This window comes from Panulirus ornatus, chromosome 11 (assembly GCF_036320965.1).
Source record: "Panulirus ornatus isolate Po-2019 chromosome 11, ASM3632096v1, whole genome shotgun sequence".
Taxonomy (NCBI): domain Eukaryota; kingdom Metazoa; phylum Arthropoda; class Malacostraca; order Decapoda; family Palinuridae; genus Panulirus; species Panulirus ornatus.
In genome coordinates this window covers 6,709,762-6,734,427 of record NC_092234.1, presented here as the reverse complement: position 1 = coordinate 6,734,427, position 24,666 = coordinate 6,709,762, and the positions used below count along the sequence as shown (strand labels likewise).

Genomic DNA, 24,666 nt, shown 5'->3' with positions numbered 1-24,666 from the left:
CTTGGGTAAAGAACAAATGTGAGAGCAAGGAGATAATCCAATCTTGAATTGTTTAGACATGGTTAAGAAATTAATGGCGAGTGGTAATGTGTTAAGTATACCTTTAGATATCTCTAGAGATGTTACCATGCATCACATGCTGGTGGTTACACTGCAAGCAAGCAGTCTCCTTTGGCAAAACTATATCATTATGAATTGACAGAATGAAGTGCAATCTCATGAGGGACCATCTCACTCTAAAGGATTTCATCATTTCCCTCTTCTTAGGTTGAGTGCAACCTCAGAGCTATGGGAGCCCATAAAAGGGGTCTTGGGGTTATTCATTTATTATCTGCAGTTAATTTTCATTTTTGCACAAGCATCAAAACGAGCAGCTAAGCGGTATCTCATAGTTTAATGTGTGTTGTTCCGTATCATCTCTGCTGTAGAAAATTGTTTTATGCAGTGCTCACTGTACTTCTTAGTTTTTAGACTTCCTTTTCATCATGGAAAACATGATTGATTTAGTGTATAAGGCAAGAAGGAATCTCTCTTCAAGGAATGAGTGATTTCTTTGTACAGTATTAGCATGATTTAGAAGTCATCTTTTCCCTCTCCTTTCACATAAGGTGGGTCCCAGAGTACTCTAGATCACTATTGTCCAACCAATTGTGTATCCTTGGTTTCCCATTTTAGTTAATGGATAGGTGATGCATGAGTGTGAGGGAGATTGTTAATTGCTACCTCATAAATAGTAGCTTTCCTACAAATAGAATTATTTTGTTAATGCATTTTTTCCATTTACATGTCTGCCTCTTGAGTGTATTGAAAGAAATAAGAATCATATATATATATATATAAGATGAGGTCATATTTGCTTAATGTTGTCACTAGGTAGCTATAAGAAAATGTTTTCAGTATTCAAAACATAGTTGATGTTTTTATCCACTCTTTTTAAAGTGGTATTATATGCAATAAGTAACAGTAAGCAATGTAGAATGTGAAATTCAGATGAATTGATGATTGCACTTACAAAAATAATTAGCTCATATTTTGTAATTCAGATTCTTTACAGGTATAATTGTTTTTATCTAGTAATGTTTTGACATAAATCAGCTCAAACTGTTTAACTCAAATTTTTTATAGGTCCAGTATGGCAATAGTTACCCAAGATGCATTCCTGTTCAGCGGAACTATCAGGGAGAATCTAGACCCTTGCAGTGAATCTCATGACACTCAGATATGGCAGTCCATACAGTCATGTCATCTTTTGAATATTGTACAAAGCCTTGGTGGTCTGGAGGCAAGAATAGAGGAAGCAGGGCGAACAATGTCTGCAGGAGAGAGGCAGCTATTTTGCCTTGCCCGAGCACTGCTTTGCCGCTCAAAGGTATTACATATTAGGATGATATTTATCTTTTAACTGGTGATTACAGAGGGAAGTACCAGGGAGGTATATTACCAGCACTACATGCCTAAGTATTAGGAGGGTTTGTGGTGGCTGCTGAGTGAGCCAGCACTTCAGTGGTCATCAAGCTGTACTCCTCTGATCCATGAAGCTGTCTTTTCTCTCTGCCTCACCCACACTGACATTCTTATCATAAACATACAATCTCTGCTTGTCACACATAATGCTTAAGACCATTTAACTCCTACAGTTCATTCTTCATAACTGTAGATTTTACTGTGGTGAGCACTATGCACTAACCCTGCCTTTTGGCAAAAAGGCAGGAGTTGACAGAAGTAGTATGTAGGAACATTTAGGCAAGAGCATTAGTTAGAGGTAGTGGGTAGGAACATTAGGCAAGAGCAGTAAGTAGAAGTAGTGAGCAAGAACTTTAGGTAGAAGCCTCTACAAACACTATGCTGGAGTTGCCTTCTGCCAGTGGCCTGTTAGTGGTGAGGCACTAAAGGCTAACAAGCAGCACTGGAGTTCACTAGTTTTGGAGAGACTGTTGCTGTGGCTATCCTCTTGAGGGAGTTCCAGATGGGAACAGGTATCAGAGATATGAATAGATATAGATATCTAGATCATCTTCTGATGACCACACCACTTGAAGCTATTTTTCTTAACTCTCTCTGTGACACTGCATCCTATGTCTTTTCTTTCTGACATTCCACATTTCTTGTAAGCTTTATCGTCAATTGCTCGAACCTCTTTGCTGACACTGAGAGCATTCATCCCATTGCTCATTTCAGCAGCCTGGATTGCAGAAAGGTTTGCTCTATTTATTGTAAATATGGCCATGGCCACCCCTTGATGAGAGTTCCTGGAGGGAACGGGCATCAGAGGTATAGATAGAATGGGTAGGAACAATGGGAGCTGAAGTAAGCCGTAGGATGAGTGAAGGGGCTGAGGACTTGGCACATTGTGGTGTGTTGGAAAGACGCCATTTTTTGTGAGGGCAAAGATGGGTACATATGATAGTATGGTAGTCCCATCGAAGAGGATGGATGTGTCAGAAATAAAATGCTTGAGGACAGTACTTGGCGTGAGGAGGATTTATTGAATAAGGAATGATAGGGTAAAAGAGAGCTGTGTTGGTAGGATGAGATTATACAAGAGATCTAAAATGGTATGGGCATATGGAGACTGAGTGTGTCAAGTCTGAGTAAAAGCATGTGTGTCAGAGGAGAGGGAACATGGATAAAGGGGAAGCTGAAGATAAGATGGAAGGACAGAGTAAAAGTTGCTTTGACTGTATAGGGCCTTACTACTCAGGAAAAGACGAACAGGTATGAAAAAATTATTATCCATAGTTATGGAGTGGGTTATCCAGTTCTTTATAACTTACATTAAGGATTTTATAGTTAGAAGTGGTAGTTACCAACCATACAAAAATTACTAGCCATGAACTCTTCTGTTTTAACTTTTCTCTCATGATTGTTTTGTAACATCATCATGCTGTCCACATGATAGTTCTGTATCCTGATAACACCATCACATAATAGTTTTGTAGCTTGTTAATCATGTCCACAGATTGTATGCATAGATGAAGGAACTTCCCAGCTGGATAATGAAACTGATGAACAAATTCAGCAAACAATTCGCAGTGCCTTTCGGAACAAAACAGTTATCATTATCGCTCATCGTGTACATACTGTTCATGACTGTGATAGGTGAGTTTATTTGAACATGATATTTTTTCTGCTGAATGTTTGTCATATGGTGAAAGCTTACACAGCCCTTAAGCTTGTCTTTTTGGTCTGTAATTAAATGTTACGAGCAGCTAAAAGTATGGGACGGCAGGCCACTGAGTGCACACTATATCATCGGGAACTCCCATTAAAGAGATAGCCACGGCAAGGAAGTCTTTTGTTCCTGGCCTTACGTGTCTCTCTTGCATACACTATTCCATGTCTTTTTGGTCTGTAATTAAATGTTATGAGCAGCTAAAAGTATGGGATGGCAGGCCACTGAGTGCACACTATATCACCGGGAACTCCCATTAAAGAGGTAGCCATGGCAAGAAAGTCTTTTTTTCCTGGCCTTGCATGTCTCTCTTGCGCACACTGTTCCATGCGTTCTTCCCCATTTCTCTCCCTCCAGTACTCTTCCACTCTATTTCCCCATTTCACAGTTGGTCCTCCTCACACACTAGAAGCAGTGAAAAGTTTCTATCAATGTTGTAAGGCTTGTGCATGAGTAGGAAGAGAGGAAAGTGATTGGTTCCCAGTGAAGGTTGGTCAGTGGTAGGGGTGTGTGATGTCCCCATGGTTAATTTGTTTGTGGATGGGGTTAGGAAGGTAAATGCAAGAGTTCTGGAGAGGGTTGAGTCTGTTGGGGATGAGAGGGCCTGGGAAAAGTCAGTTGTTGTTTGCTGATGATACAGCACTGGTGGCTGATTTGATTGAGAAATTGCTGAAGTTGGTGATAGTTTGGAAAAGTGTGTGAAAGGATAAAGTGGAGAGTAAATGTGAATAAGAGCAAGGTTATTAGGTTCAGCAGGGTTGAGGGACAAGTTAGTTGGGATGTAAGTTTGAACAGAGAAAAATTGTAGGAAGTGAAATTTTTTAGATATCCAGGAGTGAACTTAGCAGCGAATGGAACCATGGAAGAAGTTGGTCACATGGAGGGGGAGGGGATGAAGGTTCTGGGAGCGATGAAGAATGTGTGGAAATAGAGAATATTATATCAGAGAGGAAAAATGGGTATGTTCGAAGGAATAGTAGTTCCAACAATATTGTATGGTTGTGAGACATGGTCTATAGGTAGGGTTTGGACGGAGGAGGGTGGATGTGTTGGAAAATAAATGTTTGAGAACGATGTGTGGTATGAGGTAGTTTGATCGAGTAAGTAACGAAAATTAAAGGGAGATATGTGGTAATACAGAGTGTGGTTGAAAGAGCAGAAGAGGTTGTGTTGAAATGGTTTGGACAAATGCATGGTCTATAGGTAGGGTTGTACGGAGGAGGGTGGATGTGTTGGAAATTAAATGTTTGAGAACGATGTGTGGTATGAGGTAGTTTGATCGAGTAAGTAACGAAAATTAAAGGGAGATATGTGGTAATACAGAGTGTGGTTGAAAGAGCAGAAGAGGTTGTGTTGAAATGGTTTGGACAAATGGATAGAATGAGTGAGGAAAGGATAACAAAGAGGATATATGTGTCAGAGGCATAGGGAACTGGGAGAAGCAAGAGACCAAATTGGAGGTGGAAAGATGGAGGGAAAAAGATTTTGAGTGATCAGGGCCTGAACATACAGGAGGGTGAGAGGCGTGCAAGGAATAGAGTGAATTTGGATTATGTGTTATACCAGGGTAGACATGCTGTCAGTGGATGAACTAGGGCATGTGAAACACATGGGGTAAACCATAGAAAGGTCTGTGGGGCCTGGATGTGGTTTCGGTGCATTACACATGACAGCTAGAGACTTGAGTGTAAACAAATGTGGCCTTTTTCCCTGTTTTTCTGGCACTACCTCAATGAAGCAGGGGTAGCGATGCTGTTGCCTGTGGGGCATGGGTAGCGTCAGGAATGGATGAAAGCAAGTATGAATATGTACATGTGTATATATGTCTGTGTAGGTGTATGTATATATTTTAATATGTATGTATTTGTGCGTGTATGGGCGTTTATATATATTTGTATACGAGTGGATGAGCTGTTCTTCATCTGTTTCCTGGTGCTACCTCACTGATGCAGGAAACGGAAATCATGTATAATAAATAGAATAAATAAGAAAATATATTTGTTTTAATCCTAATATCCATTCTTTTATTACATATGTAATGTGCCAGCCATGTTCCCAACATTGAAGCCAGGGTAATAATAGTGAGTGTATTACTGATTTTGCAGAATCTTGGTTATGAATGAGGGAGAAGTGGTGGAGTGTGGACGCCCTACAGAACTTCTGAGTGATAGATCTTCCTACTTCTGCACTGCCCTTCAGTCCCTGTGAGGGACATAGGGTAAAAACACTTAATTTTTACTTTCAAAGTAAACTTACAGGAAGTGTGGGTTTTTGAGTCATGCAGATTACTTTTGTTGTGAAAAATTTACATGAAAATGGCAGAGTCATTTTCAAGAAATTCTTAAAACATATTAATTCACTATAAAGTGAGTCATGAGTAAAAGTGTTAAGGACTTGTGTTTATGGTAATATGTAAGAATAGTGTGCATGTAGGGATGATGAATGTGAGTCCATACAGTTATAGTGATCATGTAGTATATTTAGAATTTTTGTCTTTTTGAATATCAATCATTTTTTGTCACTGGGTTGTAACCTTTCCAGTTTACATTACTTAGCAGATTTGAAATCATCTCCTTTCATAAGAACCACGTACAAGGCTTTGAACTCCAAATTTTCAACTAGTATCATCCTGATTGGAACATCCATTCCATGATAACACTGAGCCGTCAAATGCATTAGTCGCCTCGTGTGTAACTTTTGAGACATAAAATATATAATTGGCAGGTAAGCTATTACTTCTTTGTATAGACTATGCTGATTACAGTCTTCCTGATCATTGCCAAATGACTTTCTTCATTCAGGGCTGTAACCAATCACTCTAGACAATTGCATAGAGTTACAGTCTTTTGGGGACTCAAAAGTTTAGTACCTTTTTTTTTTTCACTTATTTACTGTGAAATCTTAGGCAAGAGATCATAAAGTTTACTTTCAAAGATGCATGACAATAGATATGAACTATTTCATTTTCAATTGCCAGAAAAAGAACACTTATTTAATGAATCAGATGTTCAAGAAAAGGGAAGTAATATGAAAATCAGTAATGTTTTCAGATAGTTACAAGCTCCCAATTTGCCAGTCTTAGATATGGTTGCCCTCCTGATGTGCAGGAGTCTTAGCAAACATTTCACACCATGAGCATCACTTCAAGTCAGATTTTGATATGCAAAACCAACTCTAGTACATTGCTAAAATCATTCCATTCATTCACATTGTCTCTGTGGTAACAGTATAGTGTCGTGTTATGTTGGGTCTTTATTGCTGTGTGAATTAGAACAGGTATGTACATTTTGTTTCTGCAAATGCCAAAAATAGTACCTTTCAGTTGTTACATTGATGCATGTTGACTCACATCTACAGTCATTGCCTGACTCATGAATACAGATAAATTGATGATCCATTCATTTTTGGTTTCCAGTAATGAGTTTAGTACGAAATGAAAGGTTGCATTTTATTTTTGTATGTCTTCATTTGTGTTAGATAGTATTTGTTATCAGTTGCAATGTATGCCTCAAACAATGCACTATAAGTTAATGTGTGGTTTATCAAGTTACCTGTGTTGTCATGCATTTTTACTACAATTACTTGTTGAAATGTCAGAATTTATCAGTCATCCACACAGGTTACTATTGTAGCTTTAAAGATTTTAATCCATCCTATAGAGTTTTGTGCTAGTTAGTGTATGAGATATATCAGACATGTGCAAATCCTTTTTATATTTGTTGTCATGTTCATTTAGATTTTGTGAAGTTTATTGATACAATAGTGATAGGGCTTAGTAATTTAAGACAGTATGTGTGCTTTTATTACTGCCATGTACAGAAACATATGTAAGAAGTGGTGACTGTTAGAACTGTGATACTGTCATCTTATATCAATACTTTCTCTTGGTGCAGTAAATGGTAGTTAGGTATGTAATACTTGATACTATTATACACAAACTTTTAAGGCAGTGTAAGGACATATTAGTTGTCAAGAATACCTTGAAAGAAAATTATATAATATATGTTTGGTCGGATCTTTACCACAATTTTCCAAGTGGCTGGCATGCCACTCATGCTTTCAGTCAAATTCATGAAAATTCGTTAGTCTTCAGAATTTGAGAAACGTTATTTTAGCTTGTGCTGTTGTATACACATATCATTGTAGGGAACATGTCAAAAATTTCCTCTACAAGTTTTCTTTTGTAACTGTAGTAATGTTAATGAGCTAAGCTCTGTATGTTTATATATTTTTCCAGAGTGATAGTGTATGCATAGTAGTGCTCACTGTGATTCCGTAATACAAAAATTTATTTATTACCTGTACACTTTTATTACACTGCTACCTTATTTATGAAGTCATTAACAATTATTTTATTTTTCAGAATTTGTTATGTAGACACAAAAGTAGACATTCTTTTCTGTTTCTATGCATCCTATAAGAAATGTATCATGGCAGAATTCAAGCTTTTTACCACAAACCCTCTCTTGTTGTCAAGTTTAATGTGGTAAACTCTGTGACTTACACTTTCTTATGCTCTTGCTTGACACTGGGATTTGGTTTACAACTTTTCTGTCATTCTAAATTCCAAACAGAGAAGTAAATTATGTCCGAGTTGTTTGGAAAATGAAACACAAACACTATAAAAAATCAAATGTAGTTAACCATGGCTCTTAAAACCCCATATTGTGTATATATATGTAAAGGATGTGAATATAAGTGCATTTCTTTTTTATAATTGTTCACCATTTTCTGTTACTTAAGTAGTGCCAGGAACAAAGAATGGCTTCATTTGCTAACATCAGCTTTCATGAATAGTGCACTGAAACCAGAGCCATCAATCCACAACCAGGCCCTGACTGTTTCATATACCATTGTTTAGCCAATTGACACATCACTTACATTTGCTTTATCCCCTTTACATCCTGCACTCTTCTGCATGTTCAGGTCCCAAAAGATTGAAACATCTTTTCACCTCTTCCTTGATTCCCACTGTTCATTGTTCCTTCCACTTCTGACATATCTACTTTCTTACTTATCCTCTCCATTTGTCCAAATCATTTCTGCACACACACTTCAGCACTCATACATACTCGTCTTACTACTCTATGTAATTTTTTCTCCTCAGGTCACAAGATAGCACCAAGAACAGACAAAGAATCACCTCATTTGCTTTCATCATCTCTCCAACAGTCGTGTATAATGAAACGAAACCAGAACCACCCCTATCCACAGCCAAGCCCTACAGACTTTGTCATGATTTCCAGTTAATGGCTCCTGCCACCAAGATTTTGCAGGAAGTGGGTTGTGCTTGGCTGAAGCTATTGGAGGTGTCTTGCTTGGGACTGGAGTGATTAAGTCTAAATCCCTGTTGTGTAGGTGAGAGAGGGTATTTTTGTTGCTTCTGTTGTAGATCAGTTTTCCAGCATTTGGACACTGAATACAAAATTGATAATGAACAGTAGGAGGAGGTTGCAGGGTTTTAGGATTATTATTATACTTAATCGTTGTTTTCCATGTCAGAGAGGTAGCGCCAGGAAACAGACAAAAAATGGCCCATCCACTCATATATACATGGACGCCCATACACGCACATATACATATCAACACATACATGCACATGTGCATTTTCATACTTGCTTGCCTTCATCCATTCCTGTCACTTCCCTGCCACACAGGAAATAGCCCCCTGCCCCCCTTTCAGTGCTACCTTGCTGAAGGGGTTGGGGGGGGCATATTATGTTAGTAAATTTCCAGATTTCAGGGATTCCGTTTATCCAGGAAAGGTTGATGATATCTGTATGTTCTTAAATTGTAAATGAGCCAAAATGTTTATATCTTTCTATATACATGTGTATGTGGGTGGGTTGGGTCATTCTTTTGTCTGTTTCCTTGCGCTACCTCGCTAACGCGAGAGACAGCGACAAAGTATAATAAATATATAAATAGATATTTCTGATGCCTGTTCCTGGAGTTTATGTTCATAATGCCTGTTGCAAGAGTGTTCTGTTATGGTTTTAATTGCAGTACTTGTATCAGTGTATTTGATTATAAAGATTCCTCATGACTCTTTAGTTAGGGGTATGGGTTGTGTGTGGTGATTTAAGTGTTTTTATGAGTATGTTCTTGCATTGTTTGGGAGAGGGGAAGTTATTGGATTAGGTCAAAAGGGCTTTGTTTGGGAGCTGGATTGTTGTATTTAGCATTGACTTTTAAAAAAATTGTATCAGATTTGGTTGCTGTGAGTTTTGTTCATGATGTTGAGGAAGGAGTGCCAGATTTCAGCTTTGCCTTTCAGTGATTACGTTGGAGGTGATGATGTTTAGAGAATGGATTTTATGAGGTCTACAGCTTGTGGGGAAAAGTTTGGATTATATCTATGTCCTTGTTTCATGTGCTTTTTTTTTCAAGCTTGGTTGATGATGTAGTGTGAGATTGCATATGGAGAATCGGTTCTAGTAAAGTTCTGGAGCTTTTTTTCCATGTACTGTGTGATGCTGGCCAATTTGCTTTCCTGAAGTACAATTATTTTTGGTGAAATGTTATCAGGATGGCTAAGTGATCTGAGGATAGTTCATTTAGAGTTCTCGAGGTGGTCCTTCTGTGCATTGCTTAGGATCTTTGAGGAATGAGCCATGCAGGATGGTTGACTTTAAAATTCTCCATCAAGATAGGTGTTGAGTATGTGGGTCAGGTTCTACACTTTGGGAGTGTATTTGTAAGGGCATGTGTGGTGTAGGGAGATATGAATGTATTATGTTGAAGTCTGTTCGTAGTAGTTGGCAGCCAATGACCTGGGAGGTATATTACGTCATGATGGCTGCATAATGAGCCAACACTTCATTGCTTGTCAAGTTGCACTCATCTGACTCATGTTGCTGTCCTTTCTGCCTCACCAGCACAATTTGTCCACACACATACAAGCTTTTCTTGTCATACATAACATTTGACAACACAACTCACATAGCTCAATCTCCATAACTAGATTTTCCTGAGGCGAGTACTGTGCACTGTCCCTGCCTTTTAACAGTATCCTGTTATAGGGTAAGGCACTAAAGGCTAAGTAGTGGCACAGGAATTCACGAGTTATAGAGACTTTATTGCCATGGCCTTCTCCTTGAGCGAGTTCCAAGTGGGAACAGGCATCAGAGGTACAGATAGATGTTGTAGTTAGTACCAAGACGTTTTATATTTTATTCTTTTTTATTTTGCTTTGTCGCTGTCTCCCGCGTTAGCGAGGTAGCACAAGGAAACAGATGAAAGAATGACCCAACCCACCCACGTACACATGTATATAAATACACGTGTATGTATTGACAGTGTGTAATCTAAGATGTGCCAGAGAAGTTTATGGCTTGGTGTGTCAGTTTTACGAGTCCTCCTCCTTGTTCATGTTGTTTGTTTTGTCTTTAGGTTGCCTAACTGGAGACAGGGAGAAGGGGTATCTGGATGCGTGTTGGATTTCAGTAATATCATTCACTTAGTGTGGCCCACAGTTAATAATACAACATAATGATTACTTTAAATAGCATGGATAAGTACTGGAGGGAGAATGCACAGAATGGTTTATGCAGGCATGTAAGGACAGGGATAAGTGAAGAGTCTTTTGCCATTGCCACCCCCCTTGGTGGGAGTTCCTGTAGGGAACAGGTATCAGAGGTATGGATAGATCGATAACACTAAAATACATATGATTATATAGTTATTCAATTTCTTTATGTCCTGTTACATTTCCATTTATACACAAATACTGACAATATCACATGGACATAAAATACTAAACTCCAGTGACAGTAAAAACAATATATACAGTGCTGAAGAACACTATCATCTGTAACAGGTTTTGACAATTGGGAAGGCATTTATTAGTGACTATAAGCACACTTACAAGAAATCAGACATTACTGATACATATACAAAAGATACAGAGATACCTTTATCAAATGTTACAAAAAGTCTTTTATGAATGATCCTTTTTAATACTGCAAAAAAATGCATATAACCCAACTTACAACCTCTGTTGGTGGAATGTGAATGTCTCTATGTTTGATGGTGGTCTTAAATTTACTCTCATCCCTGATCTTAAATTTACTGTAAAAGATGATGAAAATCAACAAAACAAAATGCTCAATCTTGGTGTAAATTACTTAAATATGAAGTATTGATAGCAAAAACTTGTTTGGGTGTGTACTGAAACATGAATGCTGACTGGATTTAAAAGAAAAAGGTGCCTACTCAAGTATATGCAAGTGAGTTGAGTTAGAGATTTATGGGCTAACTGACACAAATGCAATGGAGAGGCTGGATGTGAATGTGCTGAAATGAGCAGCAGGTGCATTATACAAATGTCTTTAGTGGAGGTAAGCATAGGAGTTGGTGGTGGGTGTAGGAATTAAGGAAATGACGTGTGTGAGAGAATTGGTTTAACAAGGTTAGCCCAGTTAGAAGGCCTCTGTGAAGGTATATCAAGGGAGCCAAAACATCCAGGTTCCTTTCTTCAAGCTTACTACCTATATCCCCTCTAATCTAGGTTACAACCACACACATTCTGACACCCAAGCCAGAGCTTTTGAGGATAGTGTATATATATGTATGCACATATACATACATCTACATACACAGACATATACATATATATATATATACACATGTACATACTCATACATGCTTGCCTTCATGCATTTCCCAGCACTACCCTGCCCCACAGGAAACAGCATTGCTAACCCCTCACTTCAGTGAGGTAGCACCAGGGAAACATGACAAAAAGGCCACATTCATTCACACTCAGTCTTTAGATGTCATGTGTAATGCACCAAAACCACAGCTCCCTATCCACATCCAGGCCTCACAGACCTTTCCATGGTTTACTCCAACATTGTTTAGCTACCATGTTCAGTGGGCTTACCTTGACACAATCACTTCAATTAATTATGTACACTTGTCCCTGAATATTTGTACACATACATTCATGTGTATCTAAATGTATCAGCTACACTTTCATTCACCATTATCCAAATGGGTCACATACAGCTTTAGGTACACAATTAAAATCACTGCAATTTATTTTTTCGTAACTGATAGATAATTCCATTTTCACCACTCACTTTATGCGAGTATTGTATTTTATGGAAAATTATATACATAGGAAGCCATAACCCTGCACACTCCACTGCTGCACAAGGTAAATTTCAATACCTCCCTCCTACAACAAAACTAATTATCACCAAAAGGATTCAGCTGGGAATTGTAATCATCCTTGGCAAAGGGATTTTTATCAGGGCTTTTAGTTAAAGGAGAGACTTCTGCAAATGGGTTCTTTGATTCATCATATTCATCTGTAAAGGGATTGTTCTCCATCTGCTCTGTCTCAAAATCATCACCAAATGGATTACTAGCACCCTCATTCTCCTGAAATGGATTATCGAGTGCTTTTTTAGGTTTTGAGATGTGAGTGTTGCTGAGTGATGTTGATATACTCTCAACAGGGGAGTTTCTCTTGGAACTTTTATCTGAGACAGGTGTGGGTGATCTGATGATATGGTCATGAAGAGATGGACTATACTTGTTTGTTCCTCCACCCATTCTCATAGATTCATTTGATCTCCCTCTAGTTTCATCTGTGGGGACAGCCACACTTGGAGACATTCCAGACCTCAGTCGGCCTTCTGTGGGACTCGTTAAAACTGCACTTGGGTTTTCTTGACGGATTCTGCCTTCTGCAGGAGCATTCACATCTTTTGATGCAATATCTGATGCAAACTGAGGTAATCCAATGCGACCTTCTGTTCGCAACCTGCTTTCTGGTTCCAGTTCAAGTACTCCTTGACCATGACGTTCACTCATCCGTAGTCGACCTTCCCCACCAACACCTATGGAAAATTCATAAATGATGAACACTACAACAAATGTATCTGGGAACTTTTCTGTAATGCAAATATGAATTATGACTTTCTCCTTTCACGCACTCTTCAAAACTCAGTCACCAACTCCTGCAACTTCTTCCTCAAATCTACCACCAGTGCTGTATCATTGGCAAACAACTAACTCATTTTCCAGGCCTTCTCATCATCTACAATTTGCATACTTGCCCCTCTCTCCAAGACTTACATTTACTGTCCTCACCACCCCATCCATAAACAAACCATAGTGACATCACACATTCCTGCCACATCCATACAACACTGAAGGGAACTACTGTACTTTCAAACATTAACCTCTTTGCCCTAACATTTCTTAATGTACCCAAGATATTTCCCTTTTCTTTCCCTATGATTCACTTCAGCCCCCTTGGTTGCAGCCATCTATTACTTAAAGTAGTCATTTCCTTAGGTCCTCCACATTCAAACATACACTAGAGCCTTCCTGTTTCATTCCCCCTTCCCAACTAAACATCTCCACATTATCACAAGAATTCTCAACTTCACACTTCAAATTATCTGTGTCATGTGGAAGCCACAAATGTTCACCTCACATGACCCCCCCATCAAAACCAAAGACCTGCCCCTCACTCTTAAAATCCTTTCATTCACCTCCCTCAGCACCCCATCCATACACAAATTAAACAACCATGGTGTTATCACATCACATGCAGGTACATCAACAGGAACCACTCATCTTCTTCTCTACCTTTAGCAACTTCCTGTTTATCCCATTTATTTGTACTAACTTCCAAAGTTTAAGCACCTTTCTTCTGGAAGATGCACAGAATATGATACGTAATATTTGTCTTTGGTATTCAAAGTTAAAAATTTCTTAAATTAAGCTAATTAGGTCATGAATATGCAGAAAATATAAGTCATCACTATACAAAGAACTGAACTTCTGGACTTACCAACAGGACCTTGGTTTACCCTCTCTAATGCACGCAGTCTTCCTTCAGCTTCTGGAACTGAAAATGAAGGGGAAAAGCTAAAATTTGATGGCCATTCTGAAGAAATAAGCAAAAAATTATTTGTATTTACCTACTTCCCATTAAAAATCGGTCAACTCCGTGAAACAAACGATTACCTGTACATGAAATAAATTAGTTTGATAAATGCATTACAAGTAAATAAATCAAAATGGTGACATTCACTCATGGGAAATAAGTTTTGGGCTCTTTTCTGACCCCAAAAGATGTGATCATCTGAGACCTACATTTGGACAACCCTGAATGATTCCTTAAATGGTAAAATTTGGTTGCTCTTCACCACTTCACTTCATGTACTAGGAAAAGCAGCTTGATATAACATTCTACCAGCGACATACATGATCCTACCAAAATGACAAGTTAATGACATAAAATATTTTGAGTAAATACCCAAATTCTATATAAAATAAGTAAAATGAAGAAAAATGTTGCTGTAATTCAAAATATTCCATCTCTCAACTTGATGTTCCATGCAGTCATGATTACCTGATACTGTATTACATAGCAACTTACAGATGTGTGGAGAGTACCTCACTGATCACTGCCCTCCTGCACATAGCATACATTCCTGTCTCTTATGTCTCTCTATTAAAGATATTAACACCATATCAACATGGCTCAACAAAGAGGAATCCAGCAGAATAACTTGCTAAACACACCTTTGGCAGGTTTCTGACGTATCTCGTTGGCCCTGATGCAAGCCTCCGGGCCAGAGTCAGCCACATCCTGTGCTACAGTAACTGCAGATGCTTGTGGCACAACTTTACTCTGATCTAGCAGGTATGACGGAAGGAAGTGCAAAAATAATGAAAGAAATATAGATAAGGAAAATTAAAAAAAAATATATGTTTAAGGTCTGATATGGCCACTGGACCTTGAAAAATAAGTGATAAGTAAAAAGCATAAAAACTACATACATACATATACCATATTTTCAAAGAAAAAACAAATTAGAAGTACTTCACACCAGATATTAAGCCTTGTGTGCATTTTTTAAATTTAATAAAACTAAATAAATGTGCAATAATGTAGGCAAAATTACCAGAAAAGTTAAAGAATCCATGACCAAAGCTAAAAGGAACAACAAAAAGAAAAACAGAGTAATTACCTACCTGTACTTCTATCAAGAAGCACCATTTCTTACACAATTTATATTGTCATAAACATTTGAAGTAAGCAAAATTACTAGAAAATTTAAAGAATCCATGACCAATGCTAAAAGAAAAAAAAAATTGGGGAGTAATTACCTACCTGTAATTACAGGGAGAGTTCTACAATCAAGAAGCCCTATTTCTTACATAATTTAAATTGTTATATAACTTTCCAAAAGCTTAATACTTCTAGCAATTACTCATCAATTTTGTGCCAATCGTTCACCATCATATTATTACAGAACAATTCTTCAACATGCTGCTTGTTTAGTTATTTGGTGAGCCATCTAGCTTTTCTTTCTTTCCTCATTTTAAGAACTGATTAAGGTCTATCTTGTAAAAATCATTTTGAATCTTCAAGGATATAATCTTGTCTCCCCCTTTCCTTATCTCTACAGTCACATTTTGCTGTCATCTTTCCCTAAAACTTAGCTTCCTTACCCTTATTTTACTTACAACTTTGTTTCCCTCCAATGGATCTTCACTTGATCTTCATGTGTCTTCAAGGAGTAAACAACTGTTTGGGTTTAAAATATCCTTAATGAACAACTCCCTGTTTCAGATCACTTTCCTGACAATTTTCCTAAGGTAGTGTTCTGGTTAGATACTATACTGACCATAAAGACTCACATACAAACTCCTATAAATTGTCTGTAAGATGATAATGAAAGACATCCTTCCCTCATGCCCCATTTCCATCACTTTCCATTTGGTCAAGATGTTTTAATAACCTAAAAGTTGTGATCAGGTCACCCCTCGCTTCTCTCTCTTCCATGACGTGCAAATTTAAGGCCTCTAGCCTTTTCCTGTAATTCAATCCTCTTAATTCTGATACCCTATTGCTCTTCTCTGTGCCTTCATTATTTGTTCTGTTTCTTCAGGTGCTCTGACCAGACTTGAAAAGCATAATGCAATTTTTGCCTTTTGAGGGATATGAACAGATTGATGAATATTTCCATATCCATATACTAGAAAGCTATTCTAATATTTGTAGAAAACTGTTTGTTTCCTTCTCTATTCTCCTAAGTGGGATTCTGGTGACAGGTTAGGGACAATGTGTGTGCCCATGTTTGAGATTTCTAGTTACATGACTGAGATAAAAGAAAGTACATATAAATACTATCTTACTTTTAGTGGTGTTAAGGGGAGGATACATAGCTGCAAGGGAGTGGAGGTGGGTGAACACTCCTCGTCCTAGGTAATCGGCCACCACTGAGAATGAGTCTGTAGATCGTTCAAGTTGCTCATGGAACTGGTCATGTTGGCTGCGATGAGTTTCCTGTAAAAGCAGACCCAATTTTTGGGTAGTGCAAGGAAACAGACTAAAGAATGGCCCAACTCACCCACATGCACATGTATAAACATACACGCCCACACACACACATATACATCCCTATACATTTCGACATATACATACATATACATACACAGACATAGACATATATATATATACACATGTACATATTCATACTTGCTGCCTTCATCCACTCCTGTCGCCACCCCATCACACATGAAAAACAGCAGCAGCAACCACCCCCCCTTCCTGATTCTCCTCGTTCCCTATGACACATATATCCTCTTTGTCAACCTTTCCTCACTCATTCTCTCCATGTGACCAAACCATTTCAACACACCCTCTTCTGCTCTCTCAACAACACTCTTTTTATTACCACACATCTCTCTTACCCTTTCATTACTTACTCGCTCAAACCACCTCACACCACATATTGTCCTCAAACATTTCATTTCCTTCCTCTCTTCCTTTGTTTGGAAAGTAATACAGAGGGGGAGGATTTCCATTCCCTAATTCCTACCTCTCTTAGATGTCTATACACAGTCCAATACAGCTGATTTCTTATATAAATATATACAGAGCTCAATAGAGTGAGGTTCACTGCATATACAATCTTTCTTTCAGACTTGTTCACAACCTCTGTCATTTGCAAGGAAGCACCAAGAACAGACAAAGAAAGGCCTCTCGCTCACATTCATTCTCTAGCTGTCATGTGTCATGCACAGACACCACAGCACCCTATCCACTACAGGTCCCACAGACTTTACCATGATTTCCCCTGGCTGCTTTATTAACATATTTATTATATTTATTGTAATATATTGTAATACATAACTGCCTTTTCCACCTGCCCTTTCTACAAAATTAAACCAACACTAAATTTCTCACTTTGTATACTTAGTCAACTCGGCAAGTGGTATTAAATTTTACAAACACACCTCCATCTACACACAAAGAATACCCTTATTACACAAAATAAAAAAAAAACATCAGGCATCTTCACCTGAGGTACATCTAACAATAAAACTATTCCCATTCTCTACAATTTGAAACTCTTTTTAAATAATACAACATCCTTTTGACTACTAGCACACTTGATATTTACTAAAAGGGAATTATATCATAAATTTTTTTTTAAGCATGTCCTGTTTCATTTCACTGACTGCAATGCCTATCAGTAAAGAAAGAAATTTATTATAGCGTTACATCCAGGAGAAACTTTTTATTGTGAAGGGAATATATCTGAAAAGGCAATTTATGCTGTTGCATGCCAAGTAATTACAAAAGGAATACTCTTGCTAACACCAAAATTTATCTTCCTTTTTTGCATATAATCAATAACAATAAACATCTTTACCACAAGTATCCCCAACATCACATCAATACAGGTGTCACATTAGGTTATTCAAGAAAAGACATGACTCACCTGGGCTTTGATAACTTCTAACATCTTCTTGTTTTCCGGCAAACAGACAGGGCAGTCAGAATCACTCTCACTATAGCTCTCAAAGCAACTAGAAAAGAATATCAAAGCTAAAGATAAGAAAAAATATTCTGACTGAATTTACGAAACAAAAATATACCAAATCTATGGAACAAATTGCATGTGTAAATGAAAATGTTGTTCGTTTGTTCCTGGTGCTACCTCATAAAGCTGAAGAAACAACTGCACATAAAAAACAGTACAGCTGACAGAGGTGGTATAAAGGTATTTCAACTTTCATTAAGGTACATCAATTATACATTATTTTCATGACTTTTTTACATATATGATTGCCATTTCCCTTGTTAGTGTGGTAGTGCCAGGAACAGACGAAAAAAGGCCAAATCCACTTGCATCCATTCTCTAGACGTCATGTGCTCTGTACTGAAACCACATTTACCTATCCACAAGATTAATCAATATGAAATGAATAATACAAAGCAAAATGCATTACCTTTATATACAGCACAGCATCACTTAACTATTTCTGTCAAATTATCACTGACTTGACTCCTAATTCTATCCATCAGAATAGGTGCAAACTCTAAACCATGATAGAATACCACTTACAAATTAAATATATTTCCGTGGCTGAAGATAACAATGACTATGTTTCAGAAACTTATGAATACAGTATACCTTTAAGAACTATCATAGTACATCTTTCACTCCATTCTAAGCACCAACAACTTTTAAGATGTTTTATACACTGTATATCTAATTTGCTCTTTCCACAAGCATTAAATGCTTCCTTTGCGAAATTTCTTAATTATAATTAACACATTCCACTCAGCCACGGACACACAAAACTATATTTCTTATTAAGAGGAACCAGAGGCATAAACAACTTACTGCTGATGGAAGGAATGTCGACAAAGAAAGTGTACTGAAGGCAGTTCTAACTCATTGTTGCAAATGTTACACTTTGTTGCAGTAAATTGTGTGGCACTGTTAAGGACAAAACAAAAAATATATCAAAAAGTATATTTTCTTTTGAAAAAACAATATCTGCTAATGCTAGTTTATGACATTTTCCAAGAAAAAGGATGTATCTTACTAAATTCAATTTCACTTCCACAAAAGATTCATCATTATTTGAAATTTCATAAAAATGCTAATGAGAATAAGCTAAAGCACTAGATCTTGAATTAAATCATTACCCTCATTTTCCTGTTTGTGATACATGAGTTTTATTTATTGCAATAGTAAAAAGGTTTATCATACAATATCAAACAGGGTTTATCAATATCTGTCATCACTGCTTTCATATAATAAAGTATAGTATAAAACAATGAATTTCCAACTGTATAGTCAAATTCAATTCATGCTACTATGCAATATGGGAAAGATAACTAGCCATGGCATCCTCACTGTCAGAACTTACTTAAGTAACTCTACTATGCAATAAACCTTATCTCACATTTGAGAAAAAGTGGGATACAGAACAAATCTAATGTTTCAGAAAGAAATAACTGCATGAAAGAATAACCTTGAATTGCAATTAGAATTATTTAAAGTATGACCTTAACTTTAAACTACTTAAAAGTATCCGTGACCTCATAGACAAGCTTCACTCCTTCAAATCCAACCACAGTCCTCTTCATATTTCAAACCTACCTCCAACAAAATCTGGAAAAATCCTGTCGTATAGGACTGTATATATATCCCTTAACTTGATTTTGTCATTATGAGTACCATGATCACTGCCTAATGCATTATTTTCAGAGGAGTACACTGCACTGCTACTGGCATGATCTAAATTTTCATATCACAAAGACCTTGACACATTTAGTTTACATGAAGTGCTTACATTATATTTAATTTTCATTTCAAGAGTTAAAGAGATCTTTTGAACATCCAGCTCCCTACCTAGTCCTTAATTCACGGATGGATTCCCTCATCTTGGAAGTTTCTTCAGAATACTGTTTGGTACGTGCAGTCTCAGTGGCAAGGGTGGAAGTGTGCGCTGAGACCACTCTTAGCAAGTAGTCTCGCACCTGGCCAAGTGTGATGTGTGGGGAAGCAGCCAGCTGATCAACTGCCTCAAGAGGTGGCATTAAACCTCTCTCTTCTGGTAAGACAAATAGCAGTTAGCCAACTTCTTAGTTGGTTGCCTGTCCAGAATCGCTCACAAAGGATTCATCTCTAAAATACTCAAGCTCTAAGCTGGTGTTCCAAAGAAGCAGACCTATCTCCAACCCTCTTCAATCTCTTCCAACACAATATACCTTAGTATGAAATGCCTATCGCATACAGATGCTCTCATAATTATATCACAGCTCCCTAACATCACATATGCAATAACATACATGCAGTACCACATCACACTAACAGAGAGGGTACAGAGAAAAGCAACAAAGATGGTACCAGAATTAAGAGCTGAATAACAGGGAAAGGCTACAAGCTTTAAGTTTGCCCACCACGGAAGAGAAGAATGAGGGGTGGCCTGATCATAACCTTTAAATTTTGAAAACATACTAATGAGACACAGTGAACAGTTCTTCAGATGTAGGGGTACAAGATGAAATTAAGCATGAAATGTGTTAAAATATGTAAAGAAGTACTTTTTACTATAAGAATGTTGTGAAGGAATGGAATAAAATGACTGAGGACATGATTAATGCAGACAGCATACATAAATTTAAAAACTTGTATGATTGTAATGAATGTTGAAAAACTGAAGCCCTACGAGTGTAAAAAATCCTTCCGGTACAGTACAAATAGAACAGTCTCAATTATAACTGAATGTCTGCATACTTGAAAATTTCCAACATTACCCTCTTAACCCAAAATACAACCTACATCCTCCCATAACTTCCACACAACTAAAAACCAACCAGACCAGGTATCACATATGATGCACAAGAAATTTACTCCCCAACCTGCAAACATGAACACAATGGCAAATTAAATGTCCCTTAGTATCCTCTACAAACAATTCACCTACTCCATGCTAAATTACACTTTACCTGCCCAGTAACCCAACCTTTCAGAGGAAACAACGCAAAACTATAAACCACAGAAAAGATCCCTCACAACAAACCAGCTGCTTAGTAATTACCAATGCTCAATATACACACAACAAAACCAAAGATCCTATTATACAATGCCACCTCAGCATTCTTGGCACCCAATTCTTTGCTTCTGTCCTTGACTCCTTCCACACAAATACACATCATAGCCAACAATAAACCCCCATGCAGAAACAATTCAGCAATTTCTACTACCTAACCCTCTTTCCCCCATCAAAACTTCACAGACAAAATATATTTACACACTAATGACTCCACAACCAATAAACAAAACTCCATTCCATCAGAGACAAATATCTGACATATACTCCCTACATACAGATGAGTTATACTTTTCTGTCCATGTTATGGACACCAACCATTTCTTCAACATTACAAACAACAATTAAAAGTATCACAAGACCTCTCATCCCCATTACATAAATACCACAAAGAAAAAAATCACCTATTCCTTCACTGTTCCACACTCACCCACAAAGACAAAAACACAACATCACTGCACTTGACCTATGATCTCACCCAGTAGACAAGGGTTGCTTCCCAAATGTTGTAGAAGCCTCCAGAAAAGGAGGTCCTCATATAATACCATTCACCATCCACACAGACCATATAACAAATCCAAACTCTAGACATTATCACCAACTTAATCACTGAAATACAGTTAGTAAATTGGCAATCCTACCCTAATGACAAATGACAAAACCAAAAGCACCCAGCTCTGGTGAATGATCAAGAAAATCTACACTCCCACAGTCCCCACGTATGAAGAACTACTATCAAATAGCAACACCATCCCATCTCCCCAAAACAAATATAATCATGAGTTGCAACTCAAAATTGAGCCACAAACCACCCACACCTAATAATTAAGACATTCATGAAAAACTTGCACAAAATCCATCCTCAAAAACTCACCCACCTTAACTTCCAATGACACTAAAGCTCAATTATAACCCTAAAGATCTCCCTTGAAACAGGTCATGACAACATATCAAACCTCCACATAAAATACTTTGGCCTAAAAGAAAACCACTTAGTTATCTTCAATCACTCCCAGTTGTATAATAAAATCCCAAACATTCGGAAACCTGCTGAAATAATACCCATCCCAAAACTCTTACCTATGTTACCAAGACAAGTCATGAGGTGCTGTGGATCTGGAGGAGTGGCAGACGTTGATGATGTGATTAGCTTGAGGGCAGAGCACCAGAGACGAGGCTGTTGTTGTGATTTCCGAGAACAAACGCCCAACATATTCTCCATATCACCACGTTCAGCATACCAAGCAAGCAATTCTTCATACCTGCAAACAATATGCACATACAAATCTTATATCTAACTGCTTCTCCCACATAAGTAAGGTAGTGTCAGGAACAAATGAACAATGGCTTCTTTTGCAAGCATCCACTCTATAGCTGCCATGTAAATTATATTTAAACTACAGTTTACCATTCATGGTCATGACCATAAACTACTCCATTGTTTTCCTTGACCAATTTATATGCTCTCGTTCAGTCCACATACACTAAATTGATCCAGTTCATTCAATCCTACACTCACCTCTCACCTTCATAAATGTTCATTCCGCAATACCCTAAAGCCTTCACCCTACCCTTCCACCTCCTTGTTGGTGTTTCCCTCATCATGCTGTCTCCACTTCTGACACATAGATACTCTTTCTTTGTTTATCCTCTCCATGTGTCCAAACCACTTCAGTACATCCTAGTTAGCTCTTTCAGTCAGACTGCAATGCACCTCTCTCTTACACTCATTCCTGACAAAATTAATCCACCTCACATCACATATTGTTCTCTGATATTTCATCCCCAGCACATCCACTCGCTTCCCTTCTTTTGCATTTATGGCCCAAGACTTGCATCCACACAACAGACAGGACAGCTAGCAGGCATTAACCTCAACTCTCACATGTACCTTAATGTACTCAGGACCTTAGCCCCATGGTTCCATCATCTAACATGTGCACTCCTAGGTACAAAAAGCAATTTGCTTCCTATGGGTCCTCTCTATTCAGAATTATACCTAAATCAACTTGTCTCATATCCCTGCTGCACCTTGTTACCTTACTTTTTCACATTTGTTCCACTACTATCCTCATCTTATCCAATACAAAAAACTTAAAATATCGATAAAAGTGAAGCTGTAGAATTTTCTTCTTTCTTTTCCACTTATAACCTTTCCATCTTTATAAGGCAGGTCTACAAATGTCATAGTGCCATGTCACATACTGCAGAAAATTCTTGGGGCTATGTCAGCAGAGCCTACAAGCTACCTGAGATTATAGTATTCATGGCTGGTTATAAAGACAAAAATCAGAAAAGGCAAGCATAACCCTACCCTGGCTTAAGAAGATTTTTTTTTTTCCAAAAGAAGGAACAGAGAAGGGGGCCAGGTGAGGATATTCCCTCTAAGGCCCAGTCCTCTGTTCTTAACGCTACCTCGCTAATGCGGGAAATGGCGAATAGTATGAAAGAAAAAGAAAGGTCAAGGTTAAGTGAAGACATGACATATCCTTATTATGTTACTGGACAAACTAATGGTAAATACAGGGGAACTCTAATCTAAAAGAATGATGTATTTCACCAGCAACCTTCACATCCATAATACTTTCTAGAATGCAAAGAAATGCATATTGATCATGAGAAACCTGTCATGTGTGTAATATGATAGGACAACAAGCAAATAAAAAATAACTAACTGCCCAATAGATATCCAACAAAACAAAAATGGCAATCTAACTCCCCAATAGCTGGGAATCCTCTGAACTCTGGAGATACATTCATACTTGAACATAAAACTTACATTCCAGCTTGTTCCCACAAGAGAAGTTTGCCATCATGGAACTTGTGCTTGTCACAGAGCAGAAGAGCATGGTCACGACAGTACTCATTGTCTGAACTGCGTAAAAGTTCCATCACCTTTTCTCCTAATGCAACTTGTTCCTGACCTTCATGAAGGTTTATTAAGAAAAAAAAAATACATTAGGCATCAGGTAGAAGGTTACATCCTTAAAATCCAGAGCATTTTTTTTTTTTTTTTAAGACATGTTTCCCCATGTTACCGTCTTTTTCCACTTTTTCATGTCTGACTTCTAGTTCCCTTGTGTGTACAGTGTATGCAAAAGTTGCACTCATCCCTTTCACAAAATGTCCAAACCAACATTTAGTAGCATATAATCTGAATAGCGATGCCAAATTCTCATTATCAAAACTTTTGATGAACAGAAATTGAAAAGATACTGAGTTTTTGCATACGATATTCCTACATGACAATGATAGGCATATATCCATTCAGAAAATATAACACTGACCTATTACCTAAATATTTCACATGGTGAACACTACACAGTATTTTTATCTAGATAATTCATGATGTTTTACCATGTCAAAATTAAAAAACAGACTTTTCCACTAAGTATCCACCTAGTTATTTCTCAATTACATTTGATTTTTCATGCATACTTTCTTAAACAATGGAGGTGCAGAACATCTAAGCAAAATGAATTTACTTGCACTTCTTTAACAAATATGTATTCCACTATCCCTATACCTTACCTCTAGATCATCCCTCTCTAAATTTTTACCCATCTCTCATACAAGATTTTTCATTCCTTCCACATAAAATCTCT

At 37.6% G+C, this 24,666-nt stretch overlaps 2 protein-coding genes across 7 annotated transcripts in view; one reads left to right on the top strand and one right to left on the bottom strand.

The window, feature by feature from the left end:
* The window catches only part of LOC139751250 (ATP-binding cassette sub-family C member 10), a 46,766-nt gene extending 35,910 nt beyond the window's left edge, over nt 1-10,856 (top strand). For 2 of the 3 annotated variants that reach the window (XM_071666502.1, XM_071666503.1), the window contains exons 27-29: nt 1,126-1,369; nt 2,960-3,099; nt 5,278-10,856. In XM_071666502.1, coding sequence (XP_071522603.1) covers nt 1,126-1,369; nt 2,960-3,099; nt 5,278-5,380 — 487 coding nt within the window. In that variant the 3' untranslated portion in view covers nt 5,381-10,856. The remainder of the gene's footprint in view (nt 1-1,125; nt 1,370-2,959; nt 3,100-5,277) is intronic. The other variant, XM_071666501.1, reaches the window with a different exon arrangement.
* Nucleotides 10,837-24,666, bottom strand: part of Vps11 (vacuolar protein sorting 11) — a 29,332-nt gene continuing 15,502 nt past the window's right edge. For 2 of the 4 annotated variants that reach the window (XM_071666504.1, XM_071666505.1), the window contains exons 14-22: nt 23,841-23,985; nt 22,142-22,323; nt 19,858-20,059; nt 18,841-18,936; nt 17,932-18,019; nt 16,340-16,490; nt 14,720-14,833; nt 13,983-14,039; nt 10,837-13,020 (exon numbers count right to left, since the gene is read on the bottom strand). In XM_071666504.1, the coding sequence (XP_071522605.1) occupies nt 12,365-13,020; nt 13,983-14,039; nt 14,720-14,833; nt 16,340-16,490; nt 17,932-18,019; nt 18,841-18,936; nt 19,858-20,059; nt 22,142-22,323; nt 23,841-23,985 (1,691 nt within the window). In that variant the 3' untranslated portion in view covers nt 10,837-12,364. The remainder of the gene's footprint in view (nt 13,021-13,982; nt 14,040-14,719; nt 14,834-16,339; nt 16,491-17,931; nt 18,020-18,840; nt 18,937-19,857; nt 20,060-22,141; nt 22,324-23,840; nt 23,986-24,666) is intronic. The other 2 variants (XM_071666506.1, XM_071666507.1) reach the window with 1 other exon arrangement.